Here is a 23,708-nt window from a genome sequence, read left to right on the forward strand (position 1 = left end):
TTTTGCAGATCGGCCGGTTTCTCCGCAAATCTGGTTTCAGAGCCAAACATTATTCATTTGCCACCATTCCAGTCATTTCCTATTTATTTTTTGAAGTTACTATATAATAAATCTGTGATTAGATATGTGACCAGGGTCAACCAAAGGAAAGTTAGCTTAAAGGATCAGTCCTTCAAAAAAAAAAAAAGGTGATATTTTAGCAATAGGTGGAGCCTAGTGGGCTATCGGATACTCAGATAGATGGAGCATAGTTCCTGACCCTGTTCCTATACTTGGAGTTTTGGGTGTAGTCACCCAACCTTGTGTGTTCCAACCCATCTCTGTGTCCCCGCCCATCCCTGTGTCCCCGCCCATCTCTGTGTCCCCACCCATCTCTGTGTCCCCACCCATCTTTGTGCTTCTGCTCCAAAAAAAAAGAAAACATCCATCAGGGAGCTTCCAGTGGACAGATCTCCTGAAGTCTTTCCCTGCCTAGCACATTAGAATGCATACAATGGATAGAGTATATTGATCCCCATACAATGGATAAAGTATATTAACTCCTCACTACCCTTCCCCCCTTCCCTCCCCTCCCCTCCCCTCCCCCCCCCCCCCAACGATTTTGTTCATGCCATGATACCTTGCATAATATCATCATTCATTGAACTGCTTGCTGAATAAATGAGTTTAAATTGCAGCTAGAGAATAGAATATCAATTATAGTAATTCATTAATGGTGCATTGTAGTAAGCATTGGGATCTGATGGGATTTCATGGCGGATCCCCTGTCTTTATATTGTACAAGCACATGAATCATTTTACCCCTCGTATGTTTTGGAAAAAAAACCCCATAAGAAGACAGAGAGTAGAATAAAACATGTACTTATTAAAAGTTGGATGATAACAGATTATGTATAGCTGGAATAAGTTCACTGGAGAAGTTATTGAGGGCAGCGATAATGGTACCGGGTTCCAGCAACTTCTTCTGCTCAGTTATTTGGGATACCTTGTTATTAATCCATTTAAGATCGGATTGGGAAAGGGTGTTCGGCATACTGTTAACCAAGCCTTTTAAGTGTTCAAGAACTTGGAGCAACTCGAGAGTGGGGGGGCTCAGAGTTGTTGGAGGGATGGAGGTGGTTGGGGCGGTTGTAGTTGTAGTTGTAGTTGTGGGTAACCTTGTAAACAAAGCACGGCGCACTCTTGAGAAAGTAACTTTGTTTGCTGCAGGCAACCAGCTTTCCATTCCTGAACCTTCAATGGGTTCAGGTTTAGTTGTAGTAGGGATTGTAGTCATAGTAGTTGTAGTTGGGGTTGTTGTAGTTGGGATTGTAGTCGTAGTAGTTGGGGTTGTTGTAGTTGGGATGGTAGTCGTAGTAGTTGGGGTTGTTGTAGTTGGGATGGTAGTCGTAGTAGTTGGGGTTGTTGTAGTTGGGATGGTAGTCGTTGTAGTTGGGGTTGTTGTAGTTGGGATGGTAGTCGTTGTAGTTGGGGTTGTTGTAGTTGGGATGGTAGTCGTTGTAGTTGGGATTGTTGTAGTTGGGATGGTAGTCGTTGTAGTTGGGATTGTTGTAGTTGGGATGGTAGTCGTTGTAGTTGGGGTTGTTGTAGTTGGGATGGTAGTCGTTGTAGTTGGGGTTGTTGTAGTTGGGATGGTAGTCGTTGTAGTTGGGGTTGTTGTAGTTGGGATGGTAGTCGTTGTAGTTGGGGTTGTTGTAGTTGGGATGGTAGTCGTTGTAGTTGGGGTTGTTGTTGTTGGGATGGTAGTCGTAGTAGTTGGGGTTGTTGTAGTTGGGATGGTAGTCGTTGTAGTTGGGGTTGTTGTAGTTGGGATGGTAGTCGTAGTAGTTGGGGTTGTTGTAGTTGGGATGGTAGTTGTTGTAGTTGGGGTTGTTGTAGTTGGGATTGTAGTCGTTGTAGTTGTTGTAGTTGGGAGTGTAGTCGTAGTAGTTGGAGTTGTTGTAGTTGGGATTGTAGTCGTTGTAGTTGGGGTTGTTGTAGTAGGGATTGTAGTCGTAGTAGTTGTAGTTGGGATTGTAGTCGTAGTAGTTGTGGTTGTAGTTGTAGTAGTTGGGGTTGTTGTAGTAGGGATTGTAGTAGTTGTAGTCGTTGTAGTTGTAGTTGGGGTTGTTGTAGTTGGGATTGTAGTCGTAGTAGTTGGGGTTGTTGTAGTTGGGGTTGTAGTTGTAGTAGTTGGGGTTGTAGTTGGGATTGTAGTCGTAGTAGTTGGGGTTGTTGTTGTTGGGATTGTAGTTGTAGTCGTTGTAGTTGTAGTAGTTGGGGTTGTAGTAGCTGGAGTTGTAGTCGTAGTAGTTGGGGTTGTTGTTGGGATTGTAGTTGTAGTCGTTGTAGTTGGGGTTGTAGTTGTAGTAGTTGGGGTTGTAGTAGTTGGGGTTGTAGTCGTAGTAGTTGGGGTTGTAGTCGTAGTAGTTGTGGTTGTAGTTGGGGTGGTAGTTGTAGTTGGGGTTGTAGTAGTTGTGGTTGTAGTTGGGGTGGTAGTTGTAGTTGGGGTTGTAGTAGTTGTGGTTGTAGTTGGGGTGGTAGTTGTAGTTGGGGTTGTAGTCGTAGTAGTTGTGGTTGTAGTTGGGGTGGTAGTTGTAGTTGGGGTTGTAGTAGTTGTGGTTGTAGTTGGGGTGGTAGTCGTAGTAGTTGGGGTGGTAGTCGTAGTAGTTGGGGTTGTGGTTGTTGTAGTAGTGGTTGTTGTGGTCGTTGTTGAAGCTGGGGCAAGGGTTACCGTATCTGAAATAAAACACAGGTACAAGTTTCAGTCATTTGCACACAGTCACTTTATTCACTTTTCATATTTCTCATAAATAGTGTTTTATTCTGACAGTACTTGTAGTGAGAAACTTAAAGTGTTACTAAAGGTTTATTTATTTATTTGCAGCCCTGATCCTCCTCTTCTCAGGTCCCCCACCGGTGCTCTTGGCTCCTCCACTTTGACCAATCCCCCCCAATAGCAGGTCACTTGCTTTGGGGGCACAGGTGCGTGCTCGCTCCCGAGCCTTGCTCTATGCGTCCGTATGACACCTAGAGCCAAGGCTCGGCCCCACCCTTGCTCTCTCCTCACTGGCTGTGATTGACAGCAGTGGGAGCCAATGGTTGGTTGCTGCTTCTGTGCCTCAGCTAATGAGAAGAAGGACGCCCGAGGCTCCCCTATGCACATCCCTGGATCGAGAGGGGGCTCGGGTAAGTATTAGGTGGGGCTGGCGGGGGGGGGGGGGAAGTATACTGAAGGTTTCTTACCTTCATGCGCAGGCCATGGCAGCGGTCTGAGACCAAAACAATGGTGGATACATCCCCAAATATTTACTTTGCCCTCCTAAACTGATGTTCAGGGAGAGTAAACCATTCAAAGGCTTGGCCTAAACTGTGATTCCCTCCCCCAATTAGAGACCACCTGACTGTATGCCAATGGAGGAGCCAAGATTTCTATCTTTTGCACCTCTTGGCTCATATCTGTGTAGCCAGTTGCTTGGACTAGAGATAGGACACTTTGCTGCAGTTGCTCTCTGTGTTCCCACCAAACTACAATTCCCATGAGGAGAAGAAAGAGCTGAACACTGAGTGACTTCCTCTTTCTGCGAGGAGACCGGAGCATGTGCATCACTTTTCCTGAGTACACACTTATCTGCTACAAGCCTGTGTCCTGAGATACAGACCAAAGCACTGATAACCTGTGTGCTGAGCAGACACTGAGTATATAGGGACCAGTCATCTAATTAGTTGCCTTATTCCTTGCATGCAGACTTTATTGGGAGTTGCACCACTTATGTGCACCACCGTAAAGACTGGACCCCACCACTAGCCAGCTATAGAACTAGAGCTGAGGGCTGCTTACCAAATAGCTGCTTCACAAGAACTTTGCCTATTGACCACAAAAAAGGTACCTCTTTATGGAGCCATTCATATAGAATGCACTCTAAAGCGGTTAGAACCTGCTGGTTACAGAGGAGTTATTGTAGTATTGATCGCCATTGCTGTTACCGTTTGGTCATGCTACTGATTATTACCGATATTGTTGGTTGCTAGGTTTACTTTAGTCTAATGGTACAGACCTCTACCATAACCCGCTATAACTTCGTGATTTTATTGTCTATTGGGCTCTGATTGAACAAATTCTGTTTTTTCTCAGTTATCCACTTACTGCCATTTACTTCAACCTATGACAACATATTTAGTTCCTTTACCACTAACCAGCCTGGTGTTTGTTTCCTGATACTGAAACATAGTTCCGCACAGGATACTTGTGCTTCCAGTAGAATTGCCATAACCATTTGCTTAACCAGGTATGTCAGAGGGGCTGGGGTTGTTTACAGAGTTGAGGCAAAAGAACAGGGAACCTAATATACCAAGCGGCTCCTGGGGGGGAAGCGCTACACTTGTTACCAAGATACAGTATTAGTAACAAGTATCAGCCAATGGGTATACTTGGGCACTTGCCTGAATTGACCCAGCAATGCCGTAATTATCAAAATTAGTCAAATCTCAGGGATGGTTGGCCTACATTGTCTGTAAACATGCTGCAGCAGGAGTGGAAACGACACTCAAAGTGAAAGAAACATATGTGGTCTAAGAGAGTGAGTACATTCTCTGAACTCAGGTCTATATCTATTTCTCTCATTGGACCCCACAGACACCGCTTATCTGATCAAGCTGCACTGCACTCCTTCAGCCCTACTACCACTGAGGAAGTCACCAGAGTCTTCTCAGAAGCCCGCCTCACTACCTGTCCCCTGGACCCTATCCCCTCTCAACTCCTCCGGTCACCCCCTTCTTCCCTCATCCGCTCTCTCACCCACATCTTCAATCTCTCCCTCTCTACCAGTGTATTCCCCTCCCCCCTAAAGCATGCGCACATCACCCCCATACTCAAAAAGCCCTCCCTGGACCCCACTGACCCAAACAACCTCAGACCAATTTCCCTGCTGCCACTCACTTCCAAGCTCCTTGAGCGCTTAGTCTACGATCGCCTAAGCGCCCACCTCACCGACAACAACCTCCTTGATCCACTACAGTCCGGCTTCCGTCCCCTACACTCCACCGAAACCGCCCTACTCAAAATCACCAACGACCTATTAACCACCGAAGCCAAAGGCGGCTACTCTGTCCTCCTTCTCCTGGACCTCTCTGCGGCCTTCGACACAGTTGACCACCGCCTCCTCCTTAATAAACTACTCTCCCTTGGCATCAGAGACACTGCTCTCTCCTGGTTCTCCTCTTACCTATCCCGACGCTCCTTCAGCGTTTCCTACAACGGTGCCACCTCCCCTTCCCTCCCCCTCTCTGTTGGGGTCCCCCAGGGCTCTGTCCTTGGACCCCTTCTCTTCTCCATCTACACCTCCTCCCTTGGCAAACTCATACACTCCCACGGCTTCAACTACCACCTCTACGCTGATGACACTCAAATTTACCTCTCCACCCCCCACCTCACCCCCACATTCTCCGCCTGCATCACTCACCTCCTAAACGACATCTCAGACTGGATGTCGCTCCATTTCCTCAAACTTAACCTCTCCAAAACCGAGCTTCTCGTCTTTCCCCCCAGCCCACGCCCCCCCCCATTCTATCCATCACTACCAACAACACCACCATCAATCCCGCCCTGCAAGCCAAAGTCCTTGGCGTCATTCTGGACTCAAACCTTTCCTTCCAACCTCAGGTCAAATCACTTACAAACACATGCAGGCTCCACCTCCGGAACATCTCCAAGATACGCTCCTTCCTTACCCCAGACACCACTAAACTACTCGTACACTCCCTGATTATCTCACGCCTTGACTACTGCAACTCCCTCCTCACCGGCCTACCCCAGTGCAGGCTATCCCCGCTTCAGACCATCCTGAACTCAGCGGCCAGACTCATCCACCTCACCAAACACTCCACCTCTGCCACCCCCCTCTGCCTATCCCTCCACTGGCTCCACCCCCCTCTGCCTATCCCTCCACTGGCTCCCTATTGCCCAACGCATCAAATTCAAACTACTCACTCTGACCTACAAAGCCATTCACAACACTGCCCCTAACTACCTCACCAACCTGATTCCCAGGTACCACCCTACCCGTACCCTTCGCTCTTCACAGGACCTCCTTCTGTCTTGCTCCCTGGTCTCCTCCTCCCACGCACGACTGCAAGACTTCTCCAGGTCCTCCCCCATCCTCTGGAACTTACTACCCCAATCCATCAGACTGTCACCTTCCCTCCTCACCTTCAGGCGCTCCCTGAAAACCCACCTCTTCAGGGAAGCCTACCCCACCCTCACCTAACAGCCGTTCTCCTTCATTCCTCCTACCACTCCATCCCCCACAGCCACTTCCTCCTGTACCACTACCCCCTCCCTCCTAGATTGTAAGCTTGAAAGAGTAGGGCCCTCTAACCCCTCGTGTGCTGTTTGTTGTTGCTGTACTGTTTCATGTATTGTCCCCCCCTCTATTGTACAGCGCTGAGCAAACCCTTTGGCGCTATATAAACTCGATGTAATAATAATAATAATGATGAGATGCAGAGAGACCAGTTGGCCAATCTTCAGGATCTTCCAGAAGAGCAGATCCTACAAAGCTCCCAGCTGGTTCTGGCCCAAAGCCATTTCGCTCTTTGCACCCCACAGTCACCGCTTATCTGATCAATCTGCAGTGCACATTGCGGTGAGATGCAGAGAGATCGATAGGTCGATCTCCAGGATCTTCCAGAGGAGCAGATCTTGCAGAGCTCCCAGCTGGTTCTGACCTGAAGCTCCCTAAAGATCTGCACCCAATACCTGCGCCTATAGGAGTACAGTGCTTTGAAAAAGTATTCATACTCCTTGAAATGTTCCACATTTCATCATGTTACAACCAAAAATGTAAATGTATTTTATTGGGATTGGATGTGATAGACCAACACAAAGTGGCACATCATTGTGAAGTGGAGGGAAAATGAGAAATGGTTTTCCAAAGTTTTTACAAATAAATCTGTAAAAAGTGTGGCGGCAATTGTATTCGGCCTCCCGGAGTCAATACTTTGTAGGACCCCCTTTCACTGCAATTCCAGCTGCAAGTCTTTTTGGGGATGTCTCTTTGCACATCTAGAGAGGGACATTTCTGCCCATTCTTCTTTGCAGAATCGCTCAAGCTGTCAGCTTGGATGGAGAGCGTCTGTGAACAGCAATTTTCAGGACTTGCCACAGATTCTCCATTGGATTTTGGTCTGGACTGTGACTGGGCCATTCTAACACATGAAGATGCTTCGATCTAAACCATTCCATTGTAGGTCTGGCTGGATGTTTCGGGTCATTGTCCTGCTGGAAGGTAAACCTCCGCCCCGGTCTCAAGTCTTTTGTAGTCTCTAACAGGTTTTCTTCTAAGATTGCCCTGTATTTGGCTCCATCCATCTTCCCATCAACTCTGACCAGCTTCCCTGTCTCTGCTGAAGAAAAGCATCCCCACCACATGATGCTGCCACCACCATGTTTCACAGTGGGGATGGTGTGTTCAGGGTGATGTGCAGTGTTAGTTTTCCGCCAAACACAGCATTTTGCTTTTAGGTCAAAAAGTTCAAGTTTGGTCTCCTCTGACCAGAGCCCCTTCTTCCACATGGCTTCTCCCAAACTGGAAACGGGACTTCTTATGACTTTCCTCCAACAACGGCTTTCTTCTTGTCACTCTTCCATAAAGGCCAGATTTGTGGAGTGCACGACTAATAGTTGTCCTGTGGACAGATTCTCCCACCTGAGCTGTGGATCTCTGCAGCTCCTCCAGAGTTCCCATGGGCCTCTTGGCTGCTTCTCTGATGAATGCTCTCCTTGCCCGGCCTGTCAGTTTAGGTGGACGGCCATGTCTTGGTAGGTTTGCAGTTGTGTCATACTCTTTCCATTTTCAGATGATGGATTGAACAGTGCTATGTGAGATGTTCACAGCTTGGGATATTTTTTTTATAACCTAACACTGCTTTAAACACAAGTTTATCCCTGACCTGCCTAGGGGTAAGGGGAAAGGGGGCTGAATACAAATGCACGCCACACTTTTCAGATGTTAATTTGTAAAAAAAATGTTGAAAACCATTTATCATTTTCCTTCCACTTCACAATTATGTGCCACTTTGTGTTGGTCTATCACATAAAATCCCAATAAAATATATTTACGTTTGATTGTAACATGACAAAATGTGGACATTTTTCAAGGGGTATGAATACTTTTTCAAGGCACGGTACCTTCTGGCCTACTCTGCATCCAGAACCACCAGTTTCTAGCAAAGATAAATCCTTAGTTTTGGCACTGAATGGGACATGCGAGTACCTCATGTTCTCTAAAAAGACTATTTCTGACAAAATCTTTTTTTCATTCCTGTCCCTTAGGACAGTCCCTGAGTCCCCATACCCCTTTTATGGCCAATAACTTGCATACAAGCCTTCAAAACGGGCACTTTTCAATTTACACGTTTGATTCCCATAGACTTGCATTGACTTCGAAGTTCACAATGGACTTTCGTTGGGTTCGAATGTTCAACCACGAACCGAACGGGGGGGGGGGGGGGGGGTGTTCATCCCATCACTAGTTGTGACATTTTCAGGCATATTTACTGTTTATAGCAGGGAAAGTGACTTTCGGCGATTGTTCACTGGTGATGAATCAAACACTGTCATTTAAAACACGCTCCCTTGGAAGATTCACCTGCAGTGGACTAACTGCTACATACAGCACATATGCCCCTTGGTGTCTCTAACTTGAATGGGCTGTCTATGAAGAATGGTGGATGCTTAGGAGAAAGAATGGTGGATGCTTAGGAGAAAGAATGGTGGATGCTTAGGAGAAAGAATAATGGATGCTTAGGAGAAAGAATGGTGGATGCTTAGGAGAAAGAATGGTGGGTGCTTAGGAGAAAGAATGGTGGGTGCTTAGGAGAAAGTATGGTGGGTGCTTAGGAGAAAGAATGGTGGATGCTTAGGAGAAAGAATGGTGGGTGCTTAGGATAAAGAATGGTGGGTGCTTAGGAGAAAGAATGGTGGGTGCTTAGGATAAAGAATGGTGGGTGCTTAGGATAAAGAATGGTGGGTGCTTAGGAGAAAGAATGGTGGGTGCTTAGGATAAAGAATGGTGGGTGCTTAGGATATTGCCTGTCTAGTAGGAACTCTCTTGTCATGTAAGTCATTTCACCACCATGGCCTACTAACATGCCACCAAAGGCAGCAGCCTCACCTGTACAGTAGACATCAAATCGTAGGGATCCCGAGTACTTGTACACATAGTATCCACCTGGGCAGGCTTTCACGGGAATACTCGGCCCTGGGATGCATCCAAGCGAAATGCTGTTACTGAGCAGAGGAGCCATGACTATCCCATCATCTAATTCTGGGTGCTTTCCTGCAAGAGAGAATGGCTGCATGGATCCACACTTCAGGGCGCCCACACACCCTTCTCTTATGCTGAGTCCCTTGCCGACATAGCGGAACCATCCAAAGTAGTAGCGGTCAGTCTCAAATCTTGAAGGGGAGGGGAGGGTGTACAATCGGTTTGTTCCATTTAACGTTTTGTAATTGTCGCAGGGATCGGCGCATTTAGCTTCCCCGTTGATCTCCAGACAGTCCTTGTCATCACCACACTTGCCTGTCCCTTTGCAGTTGGCGTTCCTGTTCATGGCACATAGGTAGATGCCATTCTTGTCGAAGCAGTTATCTGTTGGAGAACAGTCGTTCAGCGAGGAGTCAATGCACTCATTGATGTCGTTGCACTGCTTTTTTTTCGTATCCCAGGTGTAGCCTCTGGGACAACACTTTACAGTATCACAGAACACCATTGCCGTGCAGTTCAGACCGTCTCCGACATATCCAGATTTGCAGGTACAAGTCACATAATTTTGAGCTTGGTCACAGTTGGCTCTTGATGTCGTATTACATTCGCTGCATGTTCTGGCATCTGCGTAAAAGAGACAATTATGAATTGGTGGATGGCATGGAGGAGACCACCGACCGCAAACACTTTAGGTCATTACCTTCCTAACAGTAGCTTAAAACATTCAAGGCATACTTGTTCGCTTTCATTATTGTGGTTTTTTTCCAGACAAAACGTATTTCTTAGTTTTGGTTTGAGTGATCGAAGGTTACAATTCCTGTGTACTGCTTTTCAGGGGTTTGGTAAAGTCATTTACCCTCAATTTCTCTCCCGCTAATAAAGATGTCACCCAACAGGATGTAATAGGGAACTCATCAATAGCAACACAAATAGAACATGGAAAATATTACCATACTTATTAGACATGTTAGGTTTCTTCACAGTAAGAGCTGTGAGAATGTGGAATAGACTCCCTCAAGAGTTGGTTGTGGCCAGCTCAGTGGATTGCTGTAGGAAAGTCCTGGATTCTTTCTTGGATACACAGAATATAACTGGATATAACATTTATAGGTAAAATTGATCCAGGGAATATCCAATTGCCTCTCGGGATCAGGAAGGAATTTTTTTACCCAGCAGGAGCAAATTGGATCATGCTTTGCTGGGTTTTTTTTTGCCTTCCTCTGGATCAACTGTGGGTGTAGGATTATAGCTTTTTTTTATGGTTGAACTGGATGGACTTTTGTCTTTTTTTAACCAGACTAACTATGTAATTTACCCAATTGTTTCTAGTACCAGCATGACAGAATACTTGTGATCGTAGCTCCATGTCTTCCACCTACAGGTCCAGTGCATAACTATAGAGTGATGATGACCACACAATAGCTTGTTTGCTTTAAAATGCTAGAAAGCAACTGGGTGGGCTCAGTATGCTGCCTTGTATTGTTGCCAGGAAAGGAAAATTATGGCTAAGCATGATACAATTTTCCATTTTCCTGGCAGCATACACGTGGTTCAACACTACTAATGGGCTCAGAATTAATTATTGGCACCAAGAAAGGAAAATTATGGCTAAGCATGATACAAGTTTCCATTTTTCTGGCAGCATACATGTGGTTCAACACTACTAATGGGCTTAGCAGAAAACAGAAAAACTATCATAGTCACCCCCAAATTTTTATTTTCTTGGCACCAATCCATGGCAGCATACTTGTGGTCGTAGCCTGGCCTACTTTAACCCATTGCACCAATTCATAGCTGTAAAGTGTTAAAGCCCACAAAACAGCCCATTGCTTGTAAAACTCTGGGGGTGTACTGGGTGGGCTCAGTATGCTGTCATGGATTGGCACCAGTAAAGAAAAATCACGTTAAGTATGATACAAATTTCCATTTTCCTGGTGCCAACGTGGCAGCAAACTTTTGGTCAAAGGCCAGCCTATATCTGCCCACACCACCAGTGGATAATTAGGGTTGGGGCCCACACAAACCCCGTTCCTTGTAAAATGTTAGGAAGGAACTGGGTGGGCTGAGTATGCTGCCATGAATTATTGGCACCAAGAAAGGAAAATCATGGCTAAGCATGATACAATTTTTCGTTTTCCTAGCGCCAACATGGCAGCATAAAATGTTAGGAATGAACTGGGTGGGCTGAGCATGCTGCCATGAATTATTGGCACCAAGAAAGGAAAATTATGGCTAAGCATGATACAATTTTTCATTTTCCTGGTGCCAACATGGCAGCATACATGTGGTTCAACACTACTAATGGGCTTAGCAGAAAACGGAAAAACTATCATAGTCACCCCCAAATTTTTCTTTTCTTGGCACCAATCCAAGGCAGCATACTTGTGGTCGTAGCCTGGCCTACTTTAACCCATTGCACCAATTCATAGCTGTAAAGTGTTAAAGCCCACAAAACAGCCCATTGCTTGTAAAACTCTGGGGGTGAACTGGGTGGCCTCAGTATGCTGTCATGGATTGGCACCAGTAAAGAAAAATCATGTTACGTATGATACAAATTTCCATTTTCCTGGTGCCAACGTGGCAGCAAACTTTTGGTCAAAGACCAGCCTATATCTGCCCACACCACCAGTGGATAACTAGTGTTGGGGCCCACACAAACCCCATTCCTTGTAAAATGTTAGGAAGGAACTGGGTGGGCTGAGTATGCTTCCATGAATTACTGGCACCAAGAAAGGAAAATTATGGCTAAGCATGATACAATTTTTCGTTTTCCTGGCACCAACATGGCAGCATACATGTGGTTCAACACTACTAATGGGCTTAGCAGAAAACAGAAAAACTATCATAGTCACCCCCAAATTTTTCTTTTCTTGGCACCAATCCACGGCAGCATACTTGTGGTCGTAGCCTGGCCTACTTCAACCCATTGCACCAATTCATAGTGTTAAAGCCCACAAAACAGCCCATTGCTTGTAAAACTCTGGGGGCAAACTGGATGGGCTGAGTATACTGCCATGAATTATTGGCACCAAGAAAGGAAAATTATGTTAAGTATGATACAAATTTCCATTTTCCTGGTGCCAACATGGCAACAAACATTTGGTCATAGTCCAGCCTATATCCGCCCATACCAGCAGTGGATAACTAGTGTTGGGGCCCACACAAACCCCGTTCCCTGTAAAATGTTAGGAACAAACTGGGTGGGCTGAGTATGCTGCCATGAATTACTGGCGCCAAGAAAGGAAAATTGTGGTTAAGTACGATGCAATGTTTCATTTTCCTGGTCCTAACATGACAGCACACATTTAATACTACTAATGAGCTCAGCAGTCCTCACCATAGCTGATTATGGCTGGTAGGCTGGAGCTTTCTTAACCTTTGTGCTTGAGTTTTCTCTTTCTGGTAGCTAGTTCTTGGTCTACTACATATATGTTGCCATGTTGGCGCCAGGAAGACAGAACATTTCATGACTTACCCAGAAATTTCCTTTCCTGCCGCCAATCCATGACAGCATAACCCGGCCCACCCAATTCACTACTAGTGTTTTAGGGGAAATTGCCATCAACAGTTCATAACTATGCACTGGTCCTGTGAGTGATAGTAGGTGGTGCTACTACTACAGGATATAAAAGTACAATAGTAAGCCAAGTATTCAGTAGAGTAGGGACACGGGACCTGGAATCTAGCAGGGATCACTGTAGTAGCATTGACCACTACAATGATATCCAGCTTCAACGGGGATCCCACAGCTATGGCATATACATGCTTACGTTGGCCCAAGCTGGACAAATGTAACTATGTAAAAATTGCCATAACTAAGCTTCAGCTTTAATGCCATTCAGTAGAGTTTACAGCTACTTTGATCATTTTTTTCTGGATAAAGTAGAGCAGACGTCCTCAATTAGGGTTCCTCTAGAGCAGTGTTTCTCAACTCCAGTCCTCATGGACCCCCAACAGGTCATGTTTTCAGGATTTCCATTATTTTGCACAGGTGATTTGATCAGTTTCACTGCCTTAGTAATTACCACAGCTGTTTCATCTGAGGGAAATCCTGAAAACATGACCTGTTGGGGGTCCATGAGGACTGGAGTTGAGAAACACTGCTCTAGAGGTTGCTAGGGGTTCCTTGAGCAAAAAGTGATTGTAGTAGAGTAGGGGCATGGGACCTGGAAACTAGTGGAGATCACTGTAGCAGCAGTGACTGCCACACTGACTTCCAGCTTTTACAATAATCGCCCAGGTATGGCATTTCCATGATTACATTGGACTAAGCTGGACCAAGGTGACTATGTAAAAATGATTGTTAGTAAAGTAGGGGCATGGGACCTGGAAACTAGTGGAGATCACTGTAGCAGTAGTAATTGCCCCACTGATTTCCAGCTGTTACTGTAATCTCACAGGTACGGCATACATTGGTCCAAGCTGGACAACTGTAACCATGTAACAAGTGGCATAACTAAACTTCAGCTCTAATGCCATTCAGAGTTTATATCTACTTTGATTTTTTTCTGGATAAAGTAGAACAGGCTTTCTCAAACAGGGTTCCTCCAGAGGTTGCTCGGGGTTCCTTGTGCAGTAAGTAATTTCTGCCTCTCAGATAAGTTCCCACTGACACCAATGATATTTTCAGCTATTTGCAAGGGGGGGGAATTCTTCCCAATAACCACAAATGCACAGAACAATCTTCCCACTGACCATCACACAAATGTCCTGTCCCACATGGAAGAAAAATATATTTGAAAAATATTCTTCCCAAATATATTGACATATATTTTAAATACTACAATTTTGGCCGTATTCATTATAATATTTAAAAAAATAAATATATATATATATGTGTGTGTATATGTATATATATACATACTGTATGTTGAAATATTTAAAAAAATACATTTATATATATATATATATATGTATGTGTGTGTGTATATGTGTATATATATATATATATACTGTATGTTGAAATATTTTAAAAAATACATTTATATATATATATATATATGTATGTGTGTGTGTATATGTGTATATATATATATATATATATATACTGTATGTTGAAATATTTTAAAAAATACATTTATATATATATATATGTATGTGTGTGTGTATATGTGTATATATATATATATATATATACATACTGTATGTTGAAATATTTTTAAAAATAAATTTTCAAAATATACTGTCTGTCTTTAAAAATACAAATCTACATTTTTGGAATGCATGTAAAAATATATGTTAAAATTACTTTTTTATATGTTAAAAAAAAATCTGAAGAATACATTTTAAAAAAAAAATTTTTTTTTTAAGTATTTTTCATATATTTTGTAATATATAAAAAAACACATTTCAACATGCAGTATGTATGTGTGTGTGTGTGTATATATATGTATAAATATATTTTCAAATATATTGAATACGGACAAAATTGTAGTGTTTTAAATATATGTCGCTATTTTTGGGAAGAATATTTTTTAAATATATTTCAAATATATGTTTCTTCCATGTGGGGTGAGCTGTAAATATAATAATTATTAGCTTCCCTGAAGCCAAAAAGTCTCTTCCAGGGTTCTTCCCTATTAAAAAGACTGAAGAAGAGTGCTCTGCTATCCTTAGCACCTACAGAGTGCACAGTCTATTTGCCTTAAGTAAATCAACCCCTCCTTCTCTCTAGTTCCCTGGTCTCCTCCTCCCATGCCCACCTCCAGGACTTCTCAAGGGTGTCACCCATCCTCTGGAACTCCCTGCCCCAACCCATCAGACTATCACTTACTCTCCTCTCCTTTAGGTGCACCCTGAAACTGCTAACTTGCCGACCTCCTCCACTCTTCCTACCACTCCATCCCCCACAGCTATCTCCTCCTGTGCCACCACCCCCTCCCTCCTAGATTGTAAGCTCCAAGGAGCAGGGCCCTCAATCCCCTCATGTTTTGCATTGTATTGGTATTGTTCTGTCACATGTTCTGTCCCCCTTTGTAATGTACAGCGCTGAGCGAACTATTGGCACTTTATAAATACTGTATAATAATAATAGTTTTTCATATCTCTGCATCTCCTCTGATGTAATGCTAAGGCCTGGTTCCCACCAATGCGTTTTTTTCAGTGCTTTTTGCAGAAACGCACTACAGTCCATTTAACATGGTTTTCTATAGGACATGTTCACATCTATGCTTTTTTGAGCTGCTGAGTTTTTGGAATAGGGTCAGGGAGTTTTTTAAATACAAAAAGCAGCAATTTTGCTGCAATAGAGTTCAATAGAGAATCTGCTGAAATGGATGTAGTGCGTTTTTGCTGTGCTTTTGTCTCATTTTGTGTCTTTATTCTGTCCCGCAATAAAAAAAAACTTTCCCTTCAACAAAAAAAAATGCAAAACGTGGCTAAAACGCAAAAATTCACTGCAAAACAGACAATAGCACAATGTTTTGGTCTGAAGCAGGCCTAAGATATGTGTTTATTTCTGAGATCTTTCTCTAGCATGAGGTCTATCTCTACCAATCCAAACAAATATTGGTAGTAACCAGTGGTGATATAACCGAAATGTAGACTTTTGCCCTAAAAGCTGATTCTGTAAAGAATTTTTATTGAGCAGTACACAACAATCCACCATCTAAAGCAGTGGTCTCCAAACTGCGGCCCGAGGGCCAGATGCGGCCGTTTGCTTGCTTTTATCTGGCCCTTGGGGCATTTTTTCATCTACCGATACCAACAATTGGGTGTGATTCCCCCCACTTACACCAATGAAGGTGGCACAACTCCTTCTAATGGCACCAATGAAGAGGGCACAACTCCTTCTAATGGCACCAATGAAGGGGGCACAACTCCTACCAATGGCACCAATGATGGGGCACAGTTCCTTCCAATGGCACCAATGATGAAGCACAACTCCTTCCAATGGCACCAGTGATGGGGCACAACTCCTTCCAATGGCACCAATGATGGAGCACATCTCCTTCCAATGGCACCAATGATGAGGCACAGCTCCTTCCAATGGCTCTAATGATGGGGTACAGCTCCTTCCAATGGCACCAATGATGAAGCACAATTCCTTCCAATGGCACCAATGATGGGGCACAATTCCTCCCAGTGACACAAATGATAGCGTCCAATGACATCAATGATGGGGCACAATTTCCTCCCACTGACATCAAACAATTGGGGCATTATTTTCTTTTCCCCACTGACGTTGGGACCTTTTCTACTCCCTCTGGCCGCAGTCCGGCTCTTGTAAAGTCTGAATGACAGTAAACTGGCCCATTGTTTAGAAAGTTTGGAGACCCCTGATCTAGAGGAAGCCACCACCAGCAGCTGGGTCTGTGTGGAGGTCTCACACATTTCAAAAAAGATTCATAGAAGATACTTACATGATGAGAAAGCTGTAAAGAAAGAAAAAAAAGAGAAAAAAAATGGATTAGTTTGATGCAGCAAACAATAATTTATCTATTTTCATTCTTCTACTCTTATCTTCCCTCCATGTCTAAAGATGACTATGTAGCTCCCTCCTTAGTCAGGCGTTAGCAAAGGTAGTTTGGGCCGATTATAGTCAATGGAGCTAATTTATTATGTTCTATCTAGTTTGGCCCATTATATCCAGTGGGGCTGTACATTTTTGTTAGTGTATGTAAATTTAGTTCTGGCTCAAGGTAACCAGTGGAGCTGCATTTGACTGTTTTGGTCTGGTCTGTGTTCCAGAGGCTTCCCCCTGTTCACCCGGAGGAGCTCTGGGTAATAGAGGCAGGAAGATTTTAATCAGCAGCTTGATATTTATGTAGCCCCAGTCAGTCCTTGGGTGTCCTGGCCCAGAGGATTCTGAGAGAATGCATAAATATCACAAAGGATTTCCCAGCACGTCTACCAACCAGCCTGCAACACAACCAAAGTGTCTAACAGTTTGCGGTAAAAACAGAAGGTTTTGTTTGCGCACATGTGCAAATATATGTGTAGCCGCTGTGCTCACACCAAAGAACCTCTATATATACTGCTGTCCTAACTCTACGTTTCCAGAGCCTCTATAGTAGGTTGGGGTGGTTGCCACTGTTTTGTACAGTTGGACAAATTGGGTGCAGGGATGCCGGTGATGCCTTCGGTGCCATTGTGCTCTTGCTGGGCATCAAGCGCGTCCCTATACCTTTAAGGAGGGGTGGGCTCCCTCCATGCATACCTGCCCTTAATCTATCCATTGTTATATGTGCTCCTGCTATGGAGGCTCTGGAAATTTAGAGTTAGGACCGCAGTATATACAGAGTTCCTTTGACGTGGGCACTGCGACTTACGCATATATATGCAAATGTGTGCAAACAAAACCTTCTGTTTTTAACGCAAACTGTTAGACAAAGCCACTTTGGTTGTTTTGAAAGGCTGGTTGGTAAGTGTGCTGGGAGCTCCTTTGTTTGTGATGGGCATTGCCCTTCCATGTGCACCTTGCTGCAAAGGCCAGTTATAGGTAAGGGTGGTTGCCACATTTTGTACAGAATGCATAAATACCCTGGAGCAGCAGAGTGTTCTTCCAGAGGAAAAGATCACCTGAGGGGGCTGCTTGCCCACCCTGGGCACTACTACCATGTGCTTGCCAAATGGAGGCCCCAGATGGGAGGCTGGAGGTCCTGGAGCTACTGAAGGTTACGGAGAGCTGACAGAGAGGCTGTTGTCTGAGCATCTGGTCTGGTACTACTGGGAGCAAGTGTCTGCAGAATACTGGTAGGGGTCCACTATTCATTGTCCAGAGGCATCAGTGAGTACAGACAAGGGTGAGAGATCCTATAGAGTGCTGCTGCCACCTCTCCTGTGCGTTAGAAGGTCAGCTGAGTGTTTGCTAAGAGGTTACTGTGTCCTGAAGAGCATAGTATACCTAATTCCTTTTGAAGGGACTTTTGCTTGGACTGTCCACCAAGGAAGGCTTAACCTCCTCAATACTGTCATTGCAGAGCATTTCCTATACCTACTATACAGGGACTGTGCTCAGCCTTCAAGGAAGCAAGTTCAGTGTCCTCGAGTTGTTGCTAGTTACCGGAGTATCCCGCCATCTCCTATCCCTATTAAATCATCAAAAAAAAAATCTTCTGGATCATTTCTTGAGCCAACAGAATGATTGTGCATGTGCCTGGCTGTGGGACAGTTTCAGGAAAAGACCTAGGGTCCTAATGTTGGCTCCTACGGGGCTACCTCTACAACTACTTATGATAACCATTGTAGCCCAATTTCATTATGGATCTCAGAAGACACCCCTGATCATATTTTCTTGGGATGAATACTCGATTAGCCACGTTGGCTCTTTACAGCCACTGAAAATACACTGACTGCTCCACTATGTATGCACCACAGCGTTTCACAATGGGAAGGTGGTTATATCTCTGGATTATGGGGTCATGAAGGTTTGTTACTTACTTTGCGCCTGGCTGAATTGAAAACAAAAAGTCACGCACACAATGCCCAGCAGAAAACTCATCTTCATCTTGTCCATGTTTCCTGCAGAGAAAACCAGTCAAAGGTTAGACAACTGGGAAGTCCCTTCAGCGTTCAATAAAAGATATAGACCCCTATTACATGACAATGTCAGGCAGCAACATCAGGCAGTTGAGGAGCACTTTTATTTGCCTCAGCCACCTGTCAAAACCACCAGACAACCCCATACACAGCACCACAGCCTTGAAGGTTGAAGCTGTACTTCATGATGTGGCAAGAAAAACTGCATGTCATTGGCAGCAGGTGATACCACCTGCCACCGTGTCCCATAGAGGTGAATGGGGCTTTGACGCAACTGCGAAACAACAGCGTGCAATGGAGATGGTTGTGGCGTAGTGAAGAGGGAATTGTGGGATGTCTCCACAGACTACGGAGGGAAGATACTTTCCAAGATGGGTGGATGCAACGCCAAGAGTTCTCAATCCCTTCAATACATTTGCATTAAATTACACTTCCCAAAGCTGACATGACATGAGAGCAGGGGAAATTTTTCAGTCCATATTAGTACAGATATTCAGTCATTGGATTGGCCAAATTAGAGATACATTGTTCTTCCTGTAAAAGCTTACCAACAATCTTCTGAGCGACTTCTACATGCCTAGTGCATCCATAGTTGCAAAAGTGCTGCACGGTGGCTAAATGGTTAGCAATTCTGTCTGGCAGTATTCAGGTCATTGGTTCAAATCCCAAACATGGCACCACTTGCATGGAGTTTGCATGTTCTGCCTGTGTGGGTTTACTCCAGTTTCTTCCCACACTCCAAAGACATGCTGGTAGGTGAATTGGACCCTGTCTCAATTGACCCTAGTATACAAATGTGAGTTAGGGACAAGGGCAGACTGACCATTTTAGCACTGAGTGTGGGCAAGGACACGGGGGCCCCATGATCCTCTATTGACCAGGGGTCCCATGAGTTGTCAGTCCACCCCTGGTTAGGGACCTTAGATTGTACACCCCTTGAGCGTTAGGGATCCTGTTTTTCATTCAATGGGGCCCATTATTGGTGTCAGTGGGAGCAATAGTGCCCCATTGTTGGTGTCAGTGGAAGGAATAGTGCCCATTGTTGGTGTCAGTGGAAGGAATAGTGTATTGTTCCTCAAGAGTTGGTTGTGGCCAGCTCAGTGGATTGCCGTAGGAAAGTCCTGGATTCTTTCTTAAATACACAGAATATAACTGGATACTAACATTTATAGGGAAGGTTGATCCAGGGAATATCTGATTTCCTCTCGGGGGATCAGGAAGGAATTTTTTTCCCAGCAGGTGAAAATTGGATCATGCTTTGCTGGGATTTTTGCCTTCCTCTGGATCAACTGTGGGTGTAGGATTTTACCTTTTTTTTTTTTTTCTGTGGTTGAATTGGATGGACTTTTGTCTTTTTTCAGCCAGACTAACTATGTAACTATGTAATTGTATCATTGGAAAGATTATTGTCCCAAGGGCTGGATAAAGACAAGGGCCACATCTGGCCCTCGGGCCGCAGTTTGGAGGCCCCTGTTTTAGACAATACAGAGCCAAGTATCATTTTGTGGTGCTATGTAATATATATGTAATTCATTCATGATAAGTCGGTACGATAGATCCCCTGCAGCCAGCAACAGTAGATCCCTCCAGCAACAGTAGACCACCTCAGCAACAATAGACTCCCACCAGAAACAATCTAGATGTACCAGAAGCCAACATCAGTAGACCCCTCTCTCAACAGTAGATCCCTCCCAGCAACAATTATCCCCCCCAGCAACATAAGCCCCCCAGAACAATAAATCCCTCAACAGCAACAATAGACCTTCTTCAACAATAGAACCCCCTCCAGCTACAATAGGTCCTCAACATAGCCAGCAACAGTACACCCTCCAGCACACCCCAACAACTCTTGCCATTGCAAACATTCAAGTGACTCTAAAGGTTTTGTTTTTCCATAAATAACAAACATGTCTGTACTTACCTTCTGTGTGCAGTGGTTTTGGGGGCACTCCTGCCTGGTGCCCCCCACAACAAGCAGCTTGCTATGGCGGCACCCGCTGCTCCGTGTGTCCATTTACACACGGAGCCAGGGTCTGGACCAGCCCCCTCTCTCTTCTCATTGGCTCTCTGGCTGTGATTGACAGCAGTGGGAGCCAATGGCTCCTGCTTCTGTCTCAGCCAATGAGGAGAGGGAGTCGAGGAAAGACGCGACTCCAGTGCACATTGCTGGATTGAGAGGGGGGTTAGGTGAGTATTAGGGGGGCTGGGGGGGCAGATGTTTTTTTTTTTTTTTTTTTTTAGAAAGCATGAAGGTAAAAAAACCTTGAGACTTTACAACCACTTTCAGTGCTGGAGGTGCCGGAACTGCGTTCCCCCGCATTACCGCTGAAAAGCAATCCGACTGTAAAGCAATCTTCGCGCCTCCTGATGCACCGCCTGCTGTGGTTCCGGCTCGTCTCAGTGATTTTAAACCTTCCACGTTCTTCTCGAATATATTAAACAAAAAAGTTTGGGGTATTCATTCATTTTAAATAAAACATTTAAAATGGCATGACTACCCTGTCCATAGGGTGACAACCAGGGTCGGACTGACAACTCATGGGGCCCCCAGGCAATAGGGGATCATGGGGCCCCTGTTTCCTCGCCCACACTGAAGCCACACCCAAAAAAGCCTATGAAAGGTACCAGGGGCATCACATGGGGCCCCCTACTGACCCCAGGCCCACAGGCAGTGCCCGAGTGCCAGAATGGTCAGTCCACCCCTGGTGACAACACTGCTGTGTGATTTCACATCGTTGTCACCCTGATATCAGCAGTAAAAAAATAGCAGATCTACTGGAGGGTATAACAGGTAACAAAACCATGTACTGTGGGGGACTTTGAAAAAAAAATGCTAGTTACAGACTGCAACGTAGATGTCATTTTTTTTTTCATTTGTGCGTAGTTACACTTTAAACCCTTCAGTCCTGGTTCACACCGGTGCGACTTTGACCGCGTTCCAAATCTCATGACAAGTTGCACCCTATTGTCAGCAATAGAACCATTCAATCAGTGCCACTCCGACTTTGCGGTGCCGCACTGATTTGAAAAAAAAGGTTCCTGCAATATTTTTGGCGATTTCAGGTGCGACTTGCATAGACATCCGTGCATGAAGTCGCACAAATGTCATGCAAGTTACACCTGAAATCGCAGTGACCTGTGGATTTGAAATTGTGTGGCTTTGAGTAAAGTCACACGATTTCAAAGTCAGATTCAGTGCGAACCAGGGCTTAAAGTCCCAAGGGGGCCCAAAATCCCATGAGTATCTGTCCACTCTGCTCCCACCCCTCATATACATGTATGATTATTTTGCTTGGAATGCAGGCTCATTAAGTGTCGCAAGGATGATGAAAGCACTTTGGTGCACTAACCAATGGCATCCAATCATTAATGACCTGTCACCTCTCTGACACCAGGAATTTTGAGTGTTCCCCATTCAGGCTGAGCCTACGGCTGAGTCTGTACCTGCTTGGCTGACACCTATCGTGAAGTCACTGGGGGCCATGTACCTGGCCTGTCACTCTGCCATGCACCCATCCCTGAGCCGGTATGTAGCCCGGGGGCAAGGACCGTGACGGGAGTTCTGCTCTTTCTTATGTATTACGCGCCCCATAACCTGTTATTATCTGCAGATGAATCTCCTGTGTTTCTAGGTAGAAAGCCTAGCCCTCGGGAGAATATTTTTCTCTCTAGCAACAGTAATATTGATTGAGTCTGTGTACTCTGAGGGGGAGTCATTATAGGGGCCCTACACAAGTATATACACTTGAAGAGGTGGAGGAGAAGAACTTCAGAGAACCTGAGGCCAGATTGCAAACAACCTGTTGAATGTCACATGTCATCTCCAACAATGTCCTTCGTTTTACTGCAGCCTTTCTCAACCAGGGTTCTCTGGACCTCGGGGTTCATCCAGAGGTTGCTAGAGGATCCTTGGTTTGTGGTTGATTGACCTTCCATTTTATAGTAGCTACATCTGCCACCTCTTGGTAGCTTTTTGTAGCTGTTTGTAGGGGTTGCGTTCTGACCATTACTGTTTGGGGGGGGTCATTTTTCCCACTGACCACCAATGTAAAAGTCATTCTTCCCAGAGATCGCCAATGTAAAGAACATTCTTCGCACTGAGCAACATTGCAATTGTAGAATTTATCTGTCATACTTATACGTAAGGAACATTCTTTCCACTGACCACCAATGCAATAGACATTCTTCTAATTGACCAGCAATTCAATGAGCATTCTTCCCACTGATCATCAATGTAAGGCACATATATTTGACTGACCACAAATATGGGGAACATTCTTCCTTCTGACCACCAATGTAAGGGACATTCTTCCCACTGATCACCAATGTAAGGAGCATTCTTCCCACTAACCAGCAATGTAAGGAACATTCTTCCCTCTGATCACCAATGTAAGGAGCATTCTTCTCACTGACCACCAATGTAAGGGACATTCTTCCCACTGACCCCCAATGTAAAGGACATTCTTCCCACTGACCCCCAATGTAAGGAACATTCTCCCCACTGACCTCCAATGTAAGGGACATTCTTCCCACTGACCCCCAATGTAAGGAACATTCTTCCCACTGATCACCAATGTAAGGAGCATTCTTCTCACTGATCACCAATGTAAGAACCATTCTTCCCATTGAACACCAATGTAAGGGACATTCTTCCCACTGACACCCAATGTAAGGGACATTCTCCCCACTGACCGCCAATGTAAGGGACATTCTTTACACTGATCACCAACGTAAGTAGCATTCTTTCCACTGACCACCAGTTAAAGGAGCATTCTTCCCACTGACCCTCAATGTAAGGAACATTCTTCTCCCTGACCACCAATGTAAGGAGCATTCTTCCCACTGACCACCACTGTAAGGCACATTCTTCCCACTGACCACCAATGTAAGAACCATTCTTCCCACTGATCACCAATGTAAGGCACATTCTTCCCATTGACCACCAATGTAAGAACCATTCTTCCCATTGAGCACCAATGTAAG

At 44.9% G+C, this 23,708-nt stretch overlaps 1 protein-coding gene across 1 annotated transcript in view; it reads right to left on the reverse strand.

Annotated features, from left to right (window-relative positions):
• Positions 1-1,110: 1,110 nt before the first annotated feature.
• LOC149439291 (uncharacterized) overlaps positions 1,111-23,708 on the reverse strand; it is a 28,097-nt gene continuing 5,499 nt past the window's right edge. The window contains exons 3-5 of the mRNA XM_089659216.1: positions 18,627-18,707; positions 9,071-9,869; positions 1,111-2,718 (exon numbers count right to left, since the gene is read on the reverse strand). Of these exons, the coding sequence (XP_089515342.1) occupies positions 1,251-2,718; positions 9,071-9,869; positions 18,627-18,707 (2,348 nt within the window). The 3' untranslated portion in view covers positions 1,111-1,250. The remainder of the gene's footprint in view (positions 2,719-9,070; positions 9,870-18,626; positions 18,708-23,708) is intronic.

Source organism: Staurois parvus, unplaced genomic scaffold, assembly GCF_062004578.1.
Source record: "Staurois parvus isolate SC_StPar_1 unplaced genomic scaffold, SC_StPar_1.0 ptg001135l, whole genome shotgun sequence".
In the NCBI taxonomy this organism is placed as follows: domain Eukaryota; kingdom Metazoa; phylum Chordata; class Amphibia; order Anura; family Ranidae; genus Staurois; species Staurois parvus.